General features: G+C 43.2%; 3 protein-coding genes across 4 annotated transcripts in view; 2 read left to right on the top strand and 1 right to left on the bottom strand.

Annotated features, from left to right (window-relative positions):
- fer (fer (fps/fes related) tyrosine kinase) overlaps positions 1 to 6,630 on the top strand; it is a 16,308-nt gene extending 9,678 nt beyond the window's left edge. For both annotated transcript variants that reach the window (XM_062030908.1, XM_062030909.1), the window contains exons 7-20: positions 31 to 168; positions 246 to 365; positions 441 to 563; positions 1,208 to 1,406; positions 1,469 to 1,567; positions 1,641 to 1,847; positions 1,929 to 2,051; positions 2,134 to 2,190; positions 2,267 to 2,385; positions 2,460 to 2,554; positions 5,128 to 5,251; positions 5,323 to 5,477; positions 5,550 to 5,672; positions 5,730 to 6,630. In XM_062030908.1, the coding sequence (XP_061886892.1) occupies positions 31 to 168; positions 246 to 365; positions 441 to 563; positions 1,208 to 1,406; positions 1,469 to 1,567; positions 1,641 to 1,847; positions 1,929 to 2,051; positions 2,134 to 2,190; positions 2,267 to 2,385; positions 2,460 to 2,554; positions 5,128 to 5,251; positions 5,323 to 5,477; positions 5,550 to 5,672; positions 5,730 to 5,866 (1,819 nt within the window). In that variant the 3' untranslated portion in view covers positions 5,867 to 6,630. The remainder of the gene's footprint in view (positions 1 to 30; positions 169 to 245; positions 366 to 440; positions 564 to 1,207; positions 1,407 to 1,468; positions 1,568 to 1,640; positions 1,848 to 1,928; positions 2,052 to 2,133; positions 2,191 to 2,266; positions 2,386 to 2,459; positions 2,555 to 5,127; positions 5,252 to 5,322; positions 5,478 to 5,549; positions 5,673 to 5,729) is intronic.
- cdc26 (cell division cycle 26 homolog) lies at positions 6,141 to 11,062 on the bottom strand. Its single transcript, XM_062030911.1, has 3 exons — positions 10,923 to 11,062; positions 7,121 to 7,210; positions 6,141 to 6,941 (listed from the first exon to the last, which is right to left on the bottom strand). Exons 2-3 carry the CDS (start codon positions 7,199 to 7,201, stop codon positions 6,729 to 6,731), a joined length of 294 nt encoding a protein of 97 aa, XP_061886895.1. The 5' UTR covers positions 7,202 to 7,210; positions 10,923 to 11,062; the 3' UTR covers positions 6,141 to 6,728.
- prpf4 (pre-mRNA splicing tri-snRNP complex factor PRPF4) overlaps positions 10,953 to 16,458 on the top strand; it is a 17,091-nt gene continuing 11,585 nt past the window's right edge. Inside the window, exons 1-4 of the mRNA XM_062030910.1 lie at positions 10,953 to 11,109; positions 15,083 to 15,280; positions 15,366 to 15,552; positions 15,637 to 15,724. Coding sequence (XP_061886894.1) covers positions 15,109 to 15,280; positions 15,366 to 15,552; positions 15,637 to 15,724 — 447 coding nt within the window. The 5' untranslated portion in view covers positions 10,953 to 11,109; positions 15,083 to 15,108. The remainder of the gene's footprint in view (positions 11,110 to 15,082; positions 15,281 to 15,365; positions 15,553 to 15,636; positions 15,725 to 16,458) is intronic.

Here is a 16,458-nt window from a genome sequence, read left to right on the forward strand (position 1 = left end):
CTGATAGTGAGTTTGTGTGTGTGTGTGCAGAAAGAACATTCTGGAGGAGTACTGTGAGATCAGCAGTCTTCTGACAGAGGAAGTCGTTAAAGTTCATCAAGAGATTTCCACATCCGTTCAGCAGATCGACCCGCTTGTAGAGTACCAGCACTTCATCGATGCCTACAGGTCGCCATGGAGACAGCGGGCACATCCTCTTCCGCTTCCTGTCTTGAGGGCGCTGACTGTGCATGTACGTGTGACAGGTCTCCAGAGGTCCCAGAGGCCACTGTGGAGTTCGACACGTCTCTGTTGGATGAGACGGACAACCTGCCGGCCAATGAGATCCTCTGGAACACCTTGACGGCCGACAGTCTGCAGACCATGTGAGGCCACGCCCCCTAATCGTCTTCTCACCTGTCAATACCTTCCGGAAGATCTCAAACTTCTCCTGTCTTTAGGTTGTCCTCTGCGACGGAGGAGCTGGCGCTGACTCAGCAGAACCTGAGGACCAAAGAGGCGCTGGTGGACGACATGGACTTGAAGATTCAAACCAGTCAACAGAACACTGAAAGAAAGAGCGAGTCAGTGTGTGTGTGTGTTCTTGTATTTCTAGCCTTCTTGAGACATGAAGAAGGAAAAGTAGCTTCCATATGAGGTGTGAACAAGTGATGACATAAATCATGGTCCCATTAACATTGCATCCAATAGAGAATGTCTCATTTGCACCCCTGCTGGTGAAATCTATCAAAATGAGGGTGGTCCCAAAAAGGAGGGATTTTTCAAATGGACTGTGTGTCGCTTTTAAAAGTGCTCCCCCTCTGGTCAACATATGAAATGACAAGTGTGTGTAAAAAAAATGTAAGTGCCCCCCCTCTGGCCAACATATGTAATAAGTGTGTGTAAGAAAATGAAATACACCCCTTTGGCCAAAATTAATTTTAAAAATTAAATAAATATGTATATAGAGACATACTGTAAAACTTGAAGTAAATAATAAAGCTTAAAAAACAATTACAAACAAAAAATTTAAAAAAATAATAGCTTACCTTTTTTATATTTGCATAGTATGTATATATTATTAATGTTGTAAATACAAATCTTTAAATATCTAGAAATGGTGGTCTTAAAGAGTTAGGCATTTTTCGTAGGTCTCAAGAATGTAACAAATACAAGAATGTGTGTGTGTGTGTTAACGTGTTAACGTCTGCTTGTCTCTCATCTTCAGCTGCGTCCTCCTCCTCAGTCAGCAACTGTCGCTACTCGAGCTCCGTCAAACCGTCCAGTCGCTACGCAGCTCGGAAGCCCGCCTCTCCTCGCAAAAGGCCCTGATGGACACCAAGATGGCCGCCGCCGCCACGCCGCCCCCACCGCCGCCGGCCCTCACGCTCCCCTACGAGGACGAGACTCGCTCCGTCAGCTCCACTGTAAGCATTTTGTGTTTGCCTCCGACCGCGGTAAGCGTTTCAAAACAAAACCCGCGTTTCAGGACAAAAGCAAGGAGAAGAGCTCGCGTTTTGACACGCTGCGTCACTCCCTGGCTGGGATGATTCGCTCGCCAAAAGCCATGTTGGGCTCGTCGTCGTCGGTGAGCGCTTTCTCCGTCCCGTCGCCGCGGCTGGTGAGGCGTATCACATCATGCCTCTTTTGTGTCCCGACAGCACTTCTTTGACGTCATTCCGTCATCGGAGCGCCCCCTGGCGGATCAGGAGTGGTATCACGGTGCCATTCCTCGCACCGAGGCCCAAGAGCTACTTAGGCAGCAGGGCGACTTTTTAGTGCGGGAGAGCCATGGCAAACCGGGCGAGTATGTCCTGTCGGTGTTTTCCGACGAGCAGCGACGACACTTCATCATCCAGTATGCCGATGTAGGTGGAATAGGCCACACCCCCTGGGCGGGCGCCATCCGCTGTGGTTGCTTGACTGGAGTCTCTCTCTCGCTCTGTTAGAGTCAGTACCGCTTTGAGGGCACGGGCTTCGCCACCATCCCCCAGCTCATCGAGCACCACTTCTCCACCAAGCAGCTCATCACCAAAAAGTCCGGCGTGGTGCTCCTCAACCCCGTCGTCAAGGCAACCAATCACACAGCACCAGCACGGCCCCTTTGTGATTCCCTTCATGTATGACTGACGACTGTTCACCTTGTCTGTGTAGGATAAAAAATGGATCCTTAACCACGAGGACGTTGTGTTGGGCGAGCTGCTGGGAAAGGTGATGTCACTTCCTGTTTGAACTGTCCTCTCTCTCCTATGGGTCGCGTCACGTTCCGCTCTGTCCGATTTAACAGGGTAACTTTGGCGAAGTGTTCAAAGGGACGTTGCTACGGGACAAAACGCCAGTGGCCGTCAAAACCTGCAAGGAAGATTTACCTCCAGAACTCAAGATTCGCTTCTTGTCAGAAGCCAGGTGAACGCCGCCATCTTTTTTTTCGACCAGTCCACATAAGCAAAGTGTGAACTTGTCTTGTGTGCTGTGTTCAGGATCCTCAAACAGTACGACCACTCCAACATCGTCAAGCTGATTGGCATCTGCACTCAGAGGCAGCCCATCTACATCGTCATGGAGCTGGTTCCAGGTAGGTGGCGCCAAATTGCGGGCTAAAGGGCTCCTCGCTGCACCCTCAGTGGCCTTGTGGTCAGAGTGTCCGCCCTGAAATCGGTAGGTCGTGAGTTCAAACCCAGGCCGAGTCATACCAAAGACTATAAAAATGGGAGCCATTACCTCCCTGCTTGGCACTCAGCATCAAGGGTTGGAATTGGGGGTTAAATCACCAAAATGATTCCCGGGCGTGGCCACCGCTGCTGCTCACTGCTCACCTCACCTCACAGGGTGTGAACAAGGGGATGGGTCAAATGCAGAGGACACATTTCACCACACCTAGTGCGTGTGTGACAATCATTGGTACTTTAACTTTAACTAAACCAAACTTCATATGTTTTCATGCACTATAAAAAAAAAAAACATGTTAAAACCTTAATTAGGTTTTTGACTTTTAAAGATGGGATTAACATGTACAGTACAGGCCAAAAGTTTGGGCACACCACATTCTTTATTTTCATGACTATTTACATTGTAGATTGTCACTGAAGGCATCAAAACTATGAATGAACACATGTGGAGTTACACTACCGTTCAAAAGTTTGGGGTTACATTGAAATGTCCTTATTTTTGAAGGAAAAGCACTGTACTTTTCAATGAAGATAACTTTAAACTAGTCTTAACTTTAAAGAAATACACTCTATACATTGCTAATGTGGTAAATGACTATTCTAGCTTCAAATGTCTGGTTTTTGGTGCAATATCTACATAGGTGTATAGAGGCCCATTTCCAGCAACTATCACTCCAGTGTTCTAATGGTACAATGTGTTTGCTCATTGGCTCAGAAGGCTAATTGATGATTAGAAAACCCTTGTGCAATCATGTTCACACATCTGAAAACAGTTTAGCTCGTTACAGAAGCTACAAAACTGACCTTCCTTTGAGCAGATTGAGTTTCTGGAGCATCACATTCGTGGGGTCAATTAAACGCTCAAAATGGCCAGAAAAAGAGAACTTTCCTCTGAAACTCGACAGTCTATTCTTGTTCTTAGAAATGAAGGCTATTCCACAAAATTGTTTGGGTGACCCCAAACTTTTGAACGGTAGTGTATGTTCTTAAGAAAAAAAGTGAAATAACTGAAAACATGTTTTATATTCTAGTTTCTTCAAAATAGCCACCCTTTGCTCTGATTACTGCTTTGCACACTCTTGGCATTCTCTCCATGAGCTTCAAGAGGTAGTCACCTGAAATGGTTTTCACTTCAAAAGTGTGCTTGAATCTCATTGAGAGAATGCCAAGAGTGTGCATTTAGACCAGGGGTCGGCAACCCGCGGCTCCGGAGCCGCATGCGGCTCCTTGACCACTCTGATGCGGCTCAGCTACATACATGCCGACCCCCCGATTTTTCCAGGAGATTTATGGATGTCAGTGTCTCTCATAAATTACTCCCAGGGAAAAAATAATCCTATTTACACTCTAATTACTAAATAAAGGGCGTGCCCTAATTGCACTGCCGTAATTGTCCTCTATAGCATGTACATACAGCGTGCCAGTCCAGCCACATGTTGCATGTTGTTATTACTTGCACACACAGGAGACAGCAAAGCATACTTACTCATCAGCCACACAGCTTACACTGACGGTAGCCGTATCAAACAACTTTAACATTGTTACGTTACAAATATGCGCCACACTGTGAACCCACACCAAAAAAGAATGAAAAACACATTTCTGGAGAACATCCCACCGTAACACAACATAAACACAACACAACCATTACCCAGAATCCCATGCAGCCCTAACTCTTCCGGTCTACATTATACACCCCCGCTACCACCAAATCCCCCCACACATCAAACCCCCCCCCCCCCCCCCTCTCCGTGCGTTGGTTGAGCGGAAGAGTTAGGGCTGCATGGGATTCTGGGTATTGGTACCGTCAGTGTAAGATGTGTGGCTGCTGAGTTAGTACGCCTTGCTGTCACTTACGTGAGCAAGCTGAAATTGCATTCTACGTGTGGTCGAGCAGGTACACTGTTAGGGCAGACTGTAGAGGGCGCCAAATGCAGTGTCATCACGCTCTGATATTCGGGAGTCTCCCGGGAAAAGTGAGAGGGTTGGCAAGTATGACGCTATCAAGCGCCATTCATTCAAAACTCGCGGGCTGCACTAACATCAAATTTCCACATTAAAGTGCGTGCCGGTGCGTGTGTCGGAGACCCCTGGTTAACATAGCACAAAGCATTTAAGCTTTGTATGCAGTGTTTTTCATTTAAAAAAATTTTTTGTGGCTCCCATTACTTTCTTTAATTTGTGAAACTTGCCAAAATGGCTCTTTGAGTGGTAAAGGTTGCCGACCCCTGATTTAGACCTTCTTAAATTGGTTCACGCAACTTCGTTATTTAACTTTCATCACTATATTATTTTTATGTCAACATCCATGACATATTTTTTAGTAACTTTTTATATTTACGTGGCAGAAAAAAATCTAAAATTTTTACGAAATCCCAGGGGCCACTCCGTGCTTACCCCCCGCCTCCGATGCCCCCCGGGTAGCGCACCCTTTGCCTTTGAGCCGTGCGCCTCTCTGAGCCTCTGCGGTGTCCGTCAGGTGGAGACTTCCTGTCGTTCCTGAGGAAGAAGAAGGACGAGCTGAAGACCAAGCAGCTCGTACGTTTCTCTGTGGACGCTGCGGCGGGCATGGCGTACTTGGAGAGTAAGAATTGCATCCACAGGTAACTTGTGGAATGTGCGTAGTCATGGCGACCATGTAGCAGATGAGACCCTCACCTCTTCTTGGTGCCAGGGACCTGGCGGCCAGGAACTGTCTGGTCGGCGAGGGCAGCGTGTTGAAGATCAGCGACTTCGGGATGAGTCGTCAGGAAGATGACGGCGTTTATTCCTCGTCCGGACTCAAACAGATTCCCATTAAATGGACGGCACCGGAAGCTCTTAATTACGGTAACAACGTCTTACCTCTGGCGTCCGTCTGACCGCCGTGACGTGACAGTGTCTCGCCGTGTGCCCTCGCAGGTCGTTACAGTTCTGAGAGTGACGTGTGGAGCTACGGCATTCTCCTGTGGGAAACCTTCAGCCTGGGGGTGTGTCCTTATCCGGGAATGACCAATCAGCAGGCTCGAGAGCAAGTGGAGAAAGGTGAGACCGTCCGTCGTCAACGGTTGCCGCTCCAGCATTAACCGCTCTGGTTGCTAGGTTACCGGATGGCGTGTCCTCAGCGTTGCCCTGACGACGTGTACAAAGTCATGCAGCGCTGTTGGCAGTACAACCCCGAGGATCGTCCCAAGTTCTCGGAACTGCAGCGAGACCTCGCCGCCATCAAGAAGAAGTGACGGGAAGTGCGGCCTTCTTTCCCGCGTTTTATCTTATGATCGTGTGACTGAAGTAGGCGGTTAAAACACCCAATGTGAACGGCGTGCGTCAGCATGGAGCGACGCGAGCCGACTCGGCATCTGGAAGCACCACATCTGGCACAGGAAGTATGTTGCTCAAAGTGTGCCAGCGTTTGCCAACACTACATGCATTTTTTTACACAGATGGGAGATGAGTGGTAATGTGCAACATCCCAATATAAAATACAACCAGCATAACACAAAGCATGCAAATAGGGTGGGACCTCAACCGGTCTTAAGGACTAATTTTCCCACATCACTGAAACACTATTAGGCATCATTAGGAATGTGTATTATACATCTGGACTTTTAAAAAAATGGTATTTATATTGTTTTTATTGCTACCTGCATCCAGAAGGCCACACGCCCTGACTGCATGAAAAAAAATTAACGCGTTATTTATTTATTGTAAAAAAAGTTTTTTTTTATTTTTACTCAACGTTTGGTATGACATTGATAGATGCATCCTTTTTAACTTCAAAAGGTTGCATTTTCTTGACGGTCATCAGTCCAAATTCCAACAAGCACACGCCTTGATGTTGTAGAAGACGGAGCTTGTTATAGTGACGTCTCCACAGGACCACTGCTGGCCTGCACATAACTGCCAAATACCTTTTTTTTTTACGTTACTTCCATGTGACTAAGCCTTTTATAAGACCTTATTGTTACGTTTATAATGAAAATAAAATATGAGAGAAGAACAACTGTGTTAAGTGATGACAACATCAGCGACCTCACTGGGTGCCATAAATAAAACTTAAACGTTGTGCGATTTGAAAAGGACTCACATTTCAGCAACGTATTAAAACTGTAAACTTCCAAAAAGTGTGGGCAGGGTGGCAGGTTTGGGGTGTGGCTTGTAACCAATGCGCTCGTTGATAAGCTCCGCCCTCGATGCTGCTGTTGAAGACGACGCTGAGGGTGAAGCTTCTGCCCCGATGACGTCAACACCCATGACCGTAGCCCCGCCTACTCCCCCTCCCGACTCCGCCTCTTCACGCTGACTCTTTCGGGCCTGAAAATGTAAAAAGAGACTTGGAGATGCAAAATTTTTTTTCTAAAGTGAGTTTAGTTTAATTGATGTTTGCTCCAGGGCACAATTAATAGGACACTCACATCCAAACATGGCAGATACTTTTTCCTTTTCAGGATGAAAAAGCCACACAGAGTAGTAAATATATGAATATTTGTTACCTCAAGCTCCTTCTTGATGCTCTCAAACTCATCAGTGTCATCCATCTTCAGCTCCAGACGAGTCGGTTTTCTCCTCAACATCTTTGATGACTATAATGACAGACACCAAAACATTTGAATAATTGTGTTTTACTTTTACTTGACCGTTAGCAACTCAACTCGAAATGGACAACAGGACTCAGCAAGTGTCGCCAACGCCCTGAATAAAAAAAAACGAGGGACATGTTCGGGCTTACCCTTCTCATGTTCTTTTGTTCTAACAACTGGATAATAACGCGATTAGACTAGAATTGAAGTTTACAAATGGAGTTAAGTACAAACATTAGCAATAGCAGTGCTGGAGAGTAGACGGAGCGCTACAAAGTCTGGGGCCCATCTCTCGACAGTCCCACTCCATTCTTTTTGTCCGTTTTCCCGAGTGGGAGTGGATTGGGCTTCAGTTCAATGAAACTGAAAGTAAACCTAAGCGACCACTTTCACTCGAGCTCACACTTTGCACCTCTTCTCACCATCGAAACTAAAGCGTGTGCTATGTGTGTGTATTTGAAAGATACAGGGTGGATGCGTAGTGTTTGGTTCCAAAAGAGAGTGACTTCCAATGCAATTCCATCCATCCATCCATTTTCTACCGCTTGTCCCTTTTGGAGTCGCGGGGGGTGCTGGAGCCTATCGCAGCTGCATTCGGGCGGAAGGCAGGGTACACCCTGGACAAGTCACAACCTCATCGCAGAGCCAACACAGATAGACAGTTCATTCTGCTCAAATATTCTTCTGGCAACACCCTATGGCTCTTGACTTTTTCATTTCAATCAATCACTCAATCAATCAATGTTTACTTATATTGTCCTAAATCACGAGTGTCTCAAAGGGCTGCACAAGCCACAACGTAATATTGTGAGAGTCCAGTCCATAGTGGATCTAACATAATAGTGTGAGAGTCCAGTCCATAGTGGATCTAACATAATAGTGTGAGAGTCCAGTCCATAGTGGATCTAACATAATAGTGTGAGAGTCCAGTCCATAGTGGATCTAACATAATAGTGAGAGTCCAGTCCATAGTGGATCTAACATAATAGTGAGAGTCCAGTCCATAGTGGATGTGGATCTAACATAATAGTGTGAGAGTCCAGTCCATAGTGGATTTAACATAATAGTGTGAGAGTCCAGTCCATAGTGGATTTAACATAATAGTGTGAGAGTCCAGTCCGTAGTGGATCTAACATAATAGTGAGAGTCCAGTCCATAGTGGATCTAACATAATAGTGTGAGAGTCCAGTCCATAGTGGATGTGGATCTAACATAATAGTGTGAGAGTCCAGTCCATAGTGGATCTAGCATAATATTGTGAGAGTCCAGTCCATAGTGGATCTAACATAATAGTGTGAGAGTCCAGTCCATAGTGGATGTGGATCTAACATAATAGTGTGAGAGTCCAGTCCATAGTGGATCTAGCATAATATTGTGAGAGTCCAGTCCATAGTGGATCTAACATAATAGTGTGAGAGTCCAGTCCATAGTGGATGTGGATCTAACATAATAGTGTGAGAGTCCAGTCTATAGTGGATGTGGATCTAGCATAATATTGTGAGAGTCCAGTCCATAGTGGATCTAACATAATAGTGAGAGTCCAGTCCATAGTGGATCTAACATAATAGTGAGAGTCCAGTCCATAGTGGATCTACACAAACCTATCTTTTGACAACTGTCTTTACCCCCTTTTTAATTTGTGGCACACTACTTATATACAATATTTCGCTTTAACCTGAGCTTAAATTAGATACATGTTTTGGAGTAATACAGATACATGGGAAACCAATAGTTCAATAATTGATATTTAGTGCACAATAATACAATAAAAAAAATAGCGAGCGCCTTTTTTCCATTCCAATTGCATGGTGATTTAGCTTCACGTTGGATACTCTTCCTGACGCAACGCTACCTGGAATCAAACCCGCTCTCTCTTCCACGAGAGCCATACTTGCCAACCCTCCCGATTTTCCCAGGAGAGTCCCGAATTTCAGTGCCCCTCCCGAAAATCTCCCGGGGGGCCACCATTCTCACAAATTTCTCCCGATTTCCACCCGGACACCAATATTGCTACACCATCCTTGGTTAGAAAGATAGTGACAGAGAATAGAACGAGGATGGACAATTCAACCTTTAACTCAATCCTTTCTTGCAAATTAAATTTCACAGGAATTGGCCCTAGAGTTTGAATGTTGTCTGTCTGTGTTGGCCCTGTGATGAGGTGGGGACTTGTCCATGTTGTACCCCGTCTTCCGCCCGAATGCAGCTGAGATAGGCTACAGCACCCCCCGCGACCCCAAAAGGGACGAGCGGTAGAAAATGGATGGATGGATGTGTTGCCCATACCTATGCTCCTTCAAGGGCTATGCTACTAGCTGCGAAGCATTGCACCTTCAAATACAACCACGCGGAGAGGAGTGAGATTGATTGATTGAGACTTTTATGAGTAGATTGCACAGTACAGTACATATTCCGTACAATTGACCACTAAATGGTAACACCCGAATACGTTTTTCAACTTGTTTAAGTCGGGGTCCACGTTAATCAATTCATGGTATTATTATTATTAGTGTTATGTGTGTATATCTGTAAATAAATGAACACTGAAATTCAAGTATTTATTTTGTGTGTGTGTGTGTGTATATTAGGGCTGCAATTACTAATTGATTATGAAAATAGTTGGCGATTAATTTAGTCATCGATTCGTTGGATCTATGCTATGCGCATGCACAGAGGCTACTTTTTTTTCTTCTTTTTTTTAAAATAAACCTTTATTTATATACTGCAACATTTACAAACAGCTGAGAAACAATAATCAAAATAAGTATGGTGCCAGTATGCTGTTTTTTTTCCCAATAAAATACTGGAAAGGATAGAAATGTAGTTTGTCTCTTTTATCTGATTATTAATCGAAGTAATAATCAACAGATTAATCGATTATCAAATTAGTTGCAGCCCTAGTGTGTATATATATATATATATATATATATATATATATATATATGTATATGTATATATATATATATATATATATATATATATATATGTATGTATACATGTGACCCCCAGCAGGCCTTTTGAATATCTCCCTAATTCTGAGGTCTCAAGGTTGGCAAGTATGACAAGAGCACAACGTGTGCAATCTACTAATAAAAGTCTCAATCAATCAATCAATCAATCAATCAAAGTGTATCATTACACCAGCAGGGATGAACAAAGTCATTGGTGAATATTGCTATTTTATTTCATTGGGAACAGACCAAAAAGGGATTGGGTATAAATTTGCCATCACATTTCATGGCGCAATTGCATTTGCGCACCCACCTGAGTACACTTATTAAAAGGCTTCTATCTCGCTGCAATTAATCACGATTAATTACAAATTAACTATGGAAAAAAATAAGATTAAATATGTCAAAATCTTTCTAAAACTTGAGAAAAGTATTCTTCTTAGGAGTGTATAAATCCACTCCATCATGTTGACATATCTTACATCTTTAAACTACAACCATATGCGCTGCTAAAAGGTAAACAAACAGCAAAGTCATTATGTGACGGTTGACAATTATATTTATCTTTTTTTTTTTTTTAAAGTCACTTTGACCAAATAGCAGTTTGACGTTGTTTGACCTTACGCGCGTACATTTGATATTAATGCGTCGCTTCAACACAGAGTAAACAAAGCTAAGCGGCTAACTCTGAGACGTCGACCTTGTTTATGTTTTTATTTGTATCTATTTGTCTTCGATGCCGAACAAACTTGATTAGAAGTTACCTGCTAACTATGTTTAAAGTTGTGGTGCGTCTTCAAAGAGTTCCGAGCCGCTGAGGATGTTTGGAGCGTCCAGCGCGTCTTGCGGGGAGAGTAACCTTTGACCCGGAAGAGGATGTTCTATATACATCCGGGTCACTTGAGAACCAGGTCGCCTGCCACACGATCGGCGCGAATTGCTTTCCTTCAAGTGAGTTACATTAACATTTAAGTGGATTCTAATTATTATTTGGCATATAAATATGCTAGGTATCAATGTTAAGTGTTTTAATTTGTATTTTTTAACTTTTTGTGCCCACTCGTGAATCGTGACGCTCTTTCTGCTATTGCTAATGCTAGCCGCTAACACCCTATGGCTCTTGACTTTTTCATTTCAATCAATCAATGTTTACTTATATTGTCCTAAATCACGAGTGTCTCAAAGGGCTGCACAAGCCACAACGTAATAGTGTGAGAGTCCAGTCCATAGTGGATCTAACATAATAGTGTGAGAGTCCAGTCCATAGAGGATCTAACATAATAGTGTGAGAGTCCAGTCCATAGTGGATCTAACAAAATAGTGTGAGAGTCCAGTCCATAGTGGATCTAACATAATAGTGAGAGTCCAGTCCATAGTGGATCTAACATAATAGTGAGAGTCCAGTCCATAGTGGATCTAACATAATAGTGAGAGTCCAGTCCATAGTGGATCTAACATAATAGTTTGAGAGTCCAGTCCATAGTGGATTTAACATAATAGTGTGAGTCCAGTCCATAGTGGATCTAACATAATAGTGTGAGGGTCCAGTCCATAGTGGATCTAACATAATAGCGTGAGAGTCCAGTCCATAGTGGATCTAACATAATAGTGAGAGTCCAGTCCATAGTGGATCTAACATAATAGTGAGATCTAACATAATAGTGAGAGTCCAGTCCATAGTGGATCTAACATAATAGCGTGAGAGTGCAGTCCATAGTGGATCTAACATAATAGTTTGAGAGTCCAGTCCATAGTGGATCTAACATAATAGTGTGAGTCCAGTCCATAGTGGATCTAACATAATAGTGTGAGAGTCCAGTCCATAGTGGATCTAACATAATAGTGTGAGGGTCCAGTCCATAGTGGATCTAACATAATAGCGGGAGAGTCCAGTCCATAGTGGATCTAACATAATAGTGAGAGTCCAGTCCATAGTGGATCTAACATAATAGTGAGAGTCCAGTCCATAGTGGATCTAACATAATAGTGAGATCCAACATAATAGTGAGAGTCCAGTCCATAGTGGATCTAACATAATAGCGTGAGAGTGCAGTCCATAGTGGATCTAACATAATAGTTTGAGAGTCCAGTTCATAGTGGATCTAACATAATAGTGTGAGTCCAGTCCATAGTGGATCTAACATAATAGTGTGAGAGTCCAGTCCATAGTTGATCTAACATAATAGTGTGAGGGTCCAGTCCATAGTGGATCTAACATAATAGTGTGAGTCTAGTCCATAGTGGATCTAACATAATAGTGTGAGAGTCCAGTCCATAGTGCATCTAGCATAATAGTAAGAGTCCAGTCCATAGTGGATCTAACATAATAGTAAGAGTCCAGTCCATAGTGGGTCCAGCAGGAGATCATCTTGAGCGGAGACAGGTCAGCAGCGCAGAGACGTCCCCAACCGATGCACAGCTGAGTGGTCCACCTTGGGTCCCGACTTTGGACAGCTAGTGCATCATCTGTGGTCACCAAATCTGCCCCCCTCTCCACGGAGGAGAGGGGGGCAGAGCAGAAAAAGAAACGGCAGATCAACTGGTCTAAAAGGGGGGTCTATTTAAAGGCTAGAGTATACAAATGAGTTTTAAGATGGGACTTACATGCTTCTACTGAGGTAGCATCTCTAACTGTTACTGGTGGAACATTCCAGAGTACTGGAGCCCCAATAGAAAACGCTCTATAGTCTGCAGACTTTTTTGGGGCTCTGGGAATCACTAATAAGCCAGAGTTCTTTGAACGCAGACTTTTTTGCCAGGACATTTGGTACTATACAATCAGCAAGATAGGCTGGAGCTGGACCGTGTAGTATTTTATACGTAAGTAGTAAAACCTTACAGTCACATCTTAAATGCACAGGAAGCCAGTACAGGTGAGCCAGTATAGGTATATATATAGGTATATATGTATATAAAGGTATATACAGTATAGGCGTAATATGATCAAACTTTCTTGTTATTGTCAAAAGTCTAGCAGCCGCATTTTGTACCAAACGTTAATCTTTTAATGCTAGGCATAGGGAGACCCGAAAATTATACGTCACAGTAATCGAGACGAGACGTAACGAACGCATGAATAATGATCTCAGCGTCGCTAGTGGACAAAATGGAAGGAATTTTAGCGATATTACGGAGATGAAAGAAGTTTTGTACATTTGACTGTTTTCCCCTAGTTTTGTCTACTTTTCTTGCAGTTTACGTGTGTGAAAGATTGTATGGATGTTGGTATTATGTTTGCCAGCATTGTTGTCGATTAGAATAATTCATGTGAACATCTGATATGAAACGAGCAGCTTTATAAATATATTCTACAGCAAAGGTGCACACACTTTTTCTACAGGCGAGCTACTTTTCAATTGACCAAGTGGAGGGGATCTACCTCATTCATATATATCATTCATATTAATTTATTTATGGAAGATATGTTTTTGTTAACAAGTTAAAGGTGTTTAATGTTAATACGAGCATGTTTAACACATATAGATTCCTTTCTTTCATGAAGAAACAAATATAAGTTGGTGTATGACCTGATTCTGATGACTTGCATTGATTGGAGTCAGACAGTAGTGATGATAACGTCCACATTTTCAAATGGAGAGAGAGAAAAAAGTCCTAATTTCTGTCCAATACCACAAGAAAGTGGTTGGTTTTTGCCATCTTATTTGTCCAGCTTCCATACTCCTTTTTATACACTTTACAAGAAATACATTGGCGGCAAACTCCATAGCTTGCTAGCTTATGCACGCCAGCTTTCTGAGACTCTTATTTTCTTAGCGCAGGCAGGATGAAGCAGCGCTTTAATTGTGAAGGTAGGAACTGTTCGGTCGGTGTTTAGAGTTTTAACGGCGGGTACGGCGCGAGAGTCTGTTGAAACAAAAAGTGTTTCTCGCCTTCCTGTCTGTCATTTTTTCTTAATAATGAGCTCGCAGCAGCCAGCGTCATCTCACAGGACCCTCGGGTGCCGTGAATGTCAATCAAGTGACGAAAGTGACGTCATAGTGAAGATTGATGATCGCTCATTTTTAGGTCTATTTTTTTTAATGCCTGGCTGGCGGGCGACTGACTGATCGCGAATGTTCTACTGTAAACTGTAATAAGTATAACAGTGTTTCCCATAAACTGCCAAGATACCTGTGGCGGTGGGGGCGTGGCTATGGGCGTGGTCACATGACATCATCGAGTAATTTGCATAATTTACTACAATATGATTTTCTCTAAAAAGGCTCAAAAAATGTATACTTACTAATTAATAATAACAGTTTTGTTTTAAACATCCATCCATCCATTTTACAATATAATTACAACACTTTATGTACATATTTATATACAGATTTGAACAATAAGTTATTCACTGAAATATATTTATTAATTGTGGTTCTTACAAAAAATATATCTTATAAAAATATAAAAGCTAAAATGTCTCTTAAAGCTCTGACCCTTTAATTAGTGCATACTAAATAATTTAACTTTAGCCTACTACTACAACCGTATTATTTACCAGCAACATAAAGTGAAACAGAGGCAGAGGTCAGTCAGTAACAAATAAACAGAAAACAGTGGTGGTGGTAGATAGACACAAAGCTTCATCAAACATCTGATCCACTGAACAAAGAGCTCCAAAAATCTTGATCCTACACTTCTCTTTTGTAAAGTAAATCTGAACAGCCGATATGGGCATCTACATCAACTATATGATTTGCCTGAGAAGCTTGACAGGACACAAAAAATAAATAAATAAATTAAAAATATATATATATATATTTTTTTTTGTGGCGGCCTTAATTCTTTCGTGGCGGGCTGCCACAAATAAATGAATGTGTGGGAAACACTGTATAATATTGACATCATCATCGTCAATGCTTCAATGTGTTTGGGCACCTTTTTTGGATGTTGCTTTCATGATTATTGCACTTTTTTCTATTAGTCTTTTAGGCTTTTTCAAGACTCAGGATGTCAGACGACGAGGATTTGGTTCCGGCCCCAAAGAAAAGTCGCGTTTTCTATGGAAGCCTGGAGGAAAAAGAGCGCGAACGCCTGAAGGCGGAGACGTTGAGCGGATTTGCGTCAGGAAATGATGCGGTGAAGGCGGGAATCGAGGCGGGAAACATAAACATCTCGTCTTGTGAGTGACTGGTTTATAACACAGCCTTGATGTCTGAAGCAGCGGCGGGCCGGGATGTGACTGGCTGTCTCGTGATGCTTTGCAGGTGAAACTCTGGACCTGGAGGAGCATGTCAATGAGCGACAGCAAGAAGCGCTCGCAGAGTTCGAGCGGCGGCGGCGAGCGCGACAGATCACAGTTTCCACAGACGACACGGAGGTCAAGGCAGGACTCAGGATGCTCTCAGAGCCCATCACTTTGTTTGGGGAGGGGCCAGCTGACCGACGGGAGAGGTCTGTGACATTGTTTACACTATTGTGACCCTGAACGCAACACAAACACACTTACTTTTACTGCCATGTTGTCCACTCTTTTAGGCTACGTGGTATTTTGTCTGTGATCGGTCCAGACGCTCTGAAGAAGTCCAGGAGAGATGAAGACCGATCCAAGCGATCGCAGGACGAGGTTGGCATGACACCCACTAGGGATGTAACGATAAACGTTATAATGATTAACTGCGGTCAAACTTCCTACGATGAGTATTACCGTTTTACATTAAAGTGGTCACAAAACTGTGATTGATAACTTCACTCTGATAAACTCACAGACAGGTGACATGGCTCATTTACTGGAGAAGCAAGCTGGCGCTATCTAGCTTAAATGCTAACATGAAAACAAGAGATGTTAACTTGTTTTTAATTCATAAACAACAATTCGCAATACAAACCTATGTACCGTAATTTCCGGACTATAAGCCGCACCTGACTATAAGCCGCACCAGCTAAATCTAGGGGAAAATACAGATTGCTCCATATATAAGCCGCACCCGACTATAAGCCGCAGGGTTTTGATGTGTAATTACCGTAGTATATAGGGGTTCCTGCTACCACGGAGGGGATTGTCGGGACAGAGATGACTGTTTGGGAACGCAAAGCGTCCCATTTATTAACAATAAATCTTTCAATCATTCAATCAAACTTTCACATCTTTGACATGGCGAACAGCATTCGTGCAGAGTACAAATAATACAACGGTGCAAAGTAATACAAAGTGCTCGCCTGTACGTTATCAAAATAACCAGCCTACCGGTATATGAAAAGTCAGTCTTTAATCATTGTGTCATCGTCTTCCTCCTGCGTACTAAAACCACCGAAATCCTCTTCGTCGGTGTCGGAGAAGAACAGACCGTAAATAAGCCG

This window comes from Entelurus aequoreus, linkage group LG21 (genome assembly GCF_033978785.1).
Source record: "Entelurus aequoreus isolate RoL-2023_Sb linkage group LG21, RoL_Eaeq_v1.1, whole genome shotgun sequence".
Classification (NCBI taxonomy): domain Eukaryota; kingdom Metazoa; phylum Chordata; class Actinopteri; order Syngnathiformes; family Syngnathidae; genus Entelurus; species Entelurus aequoreus.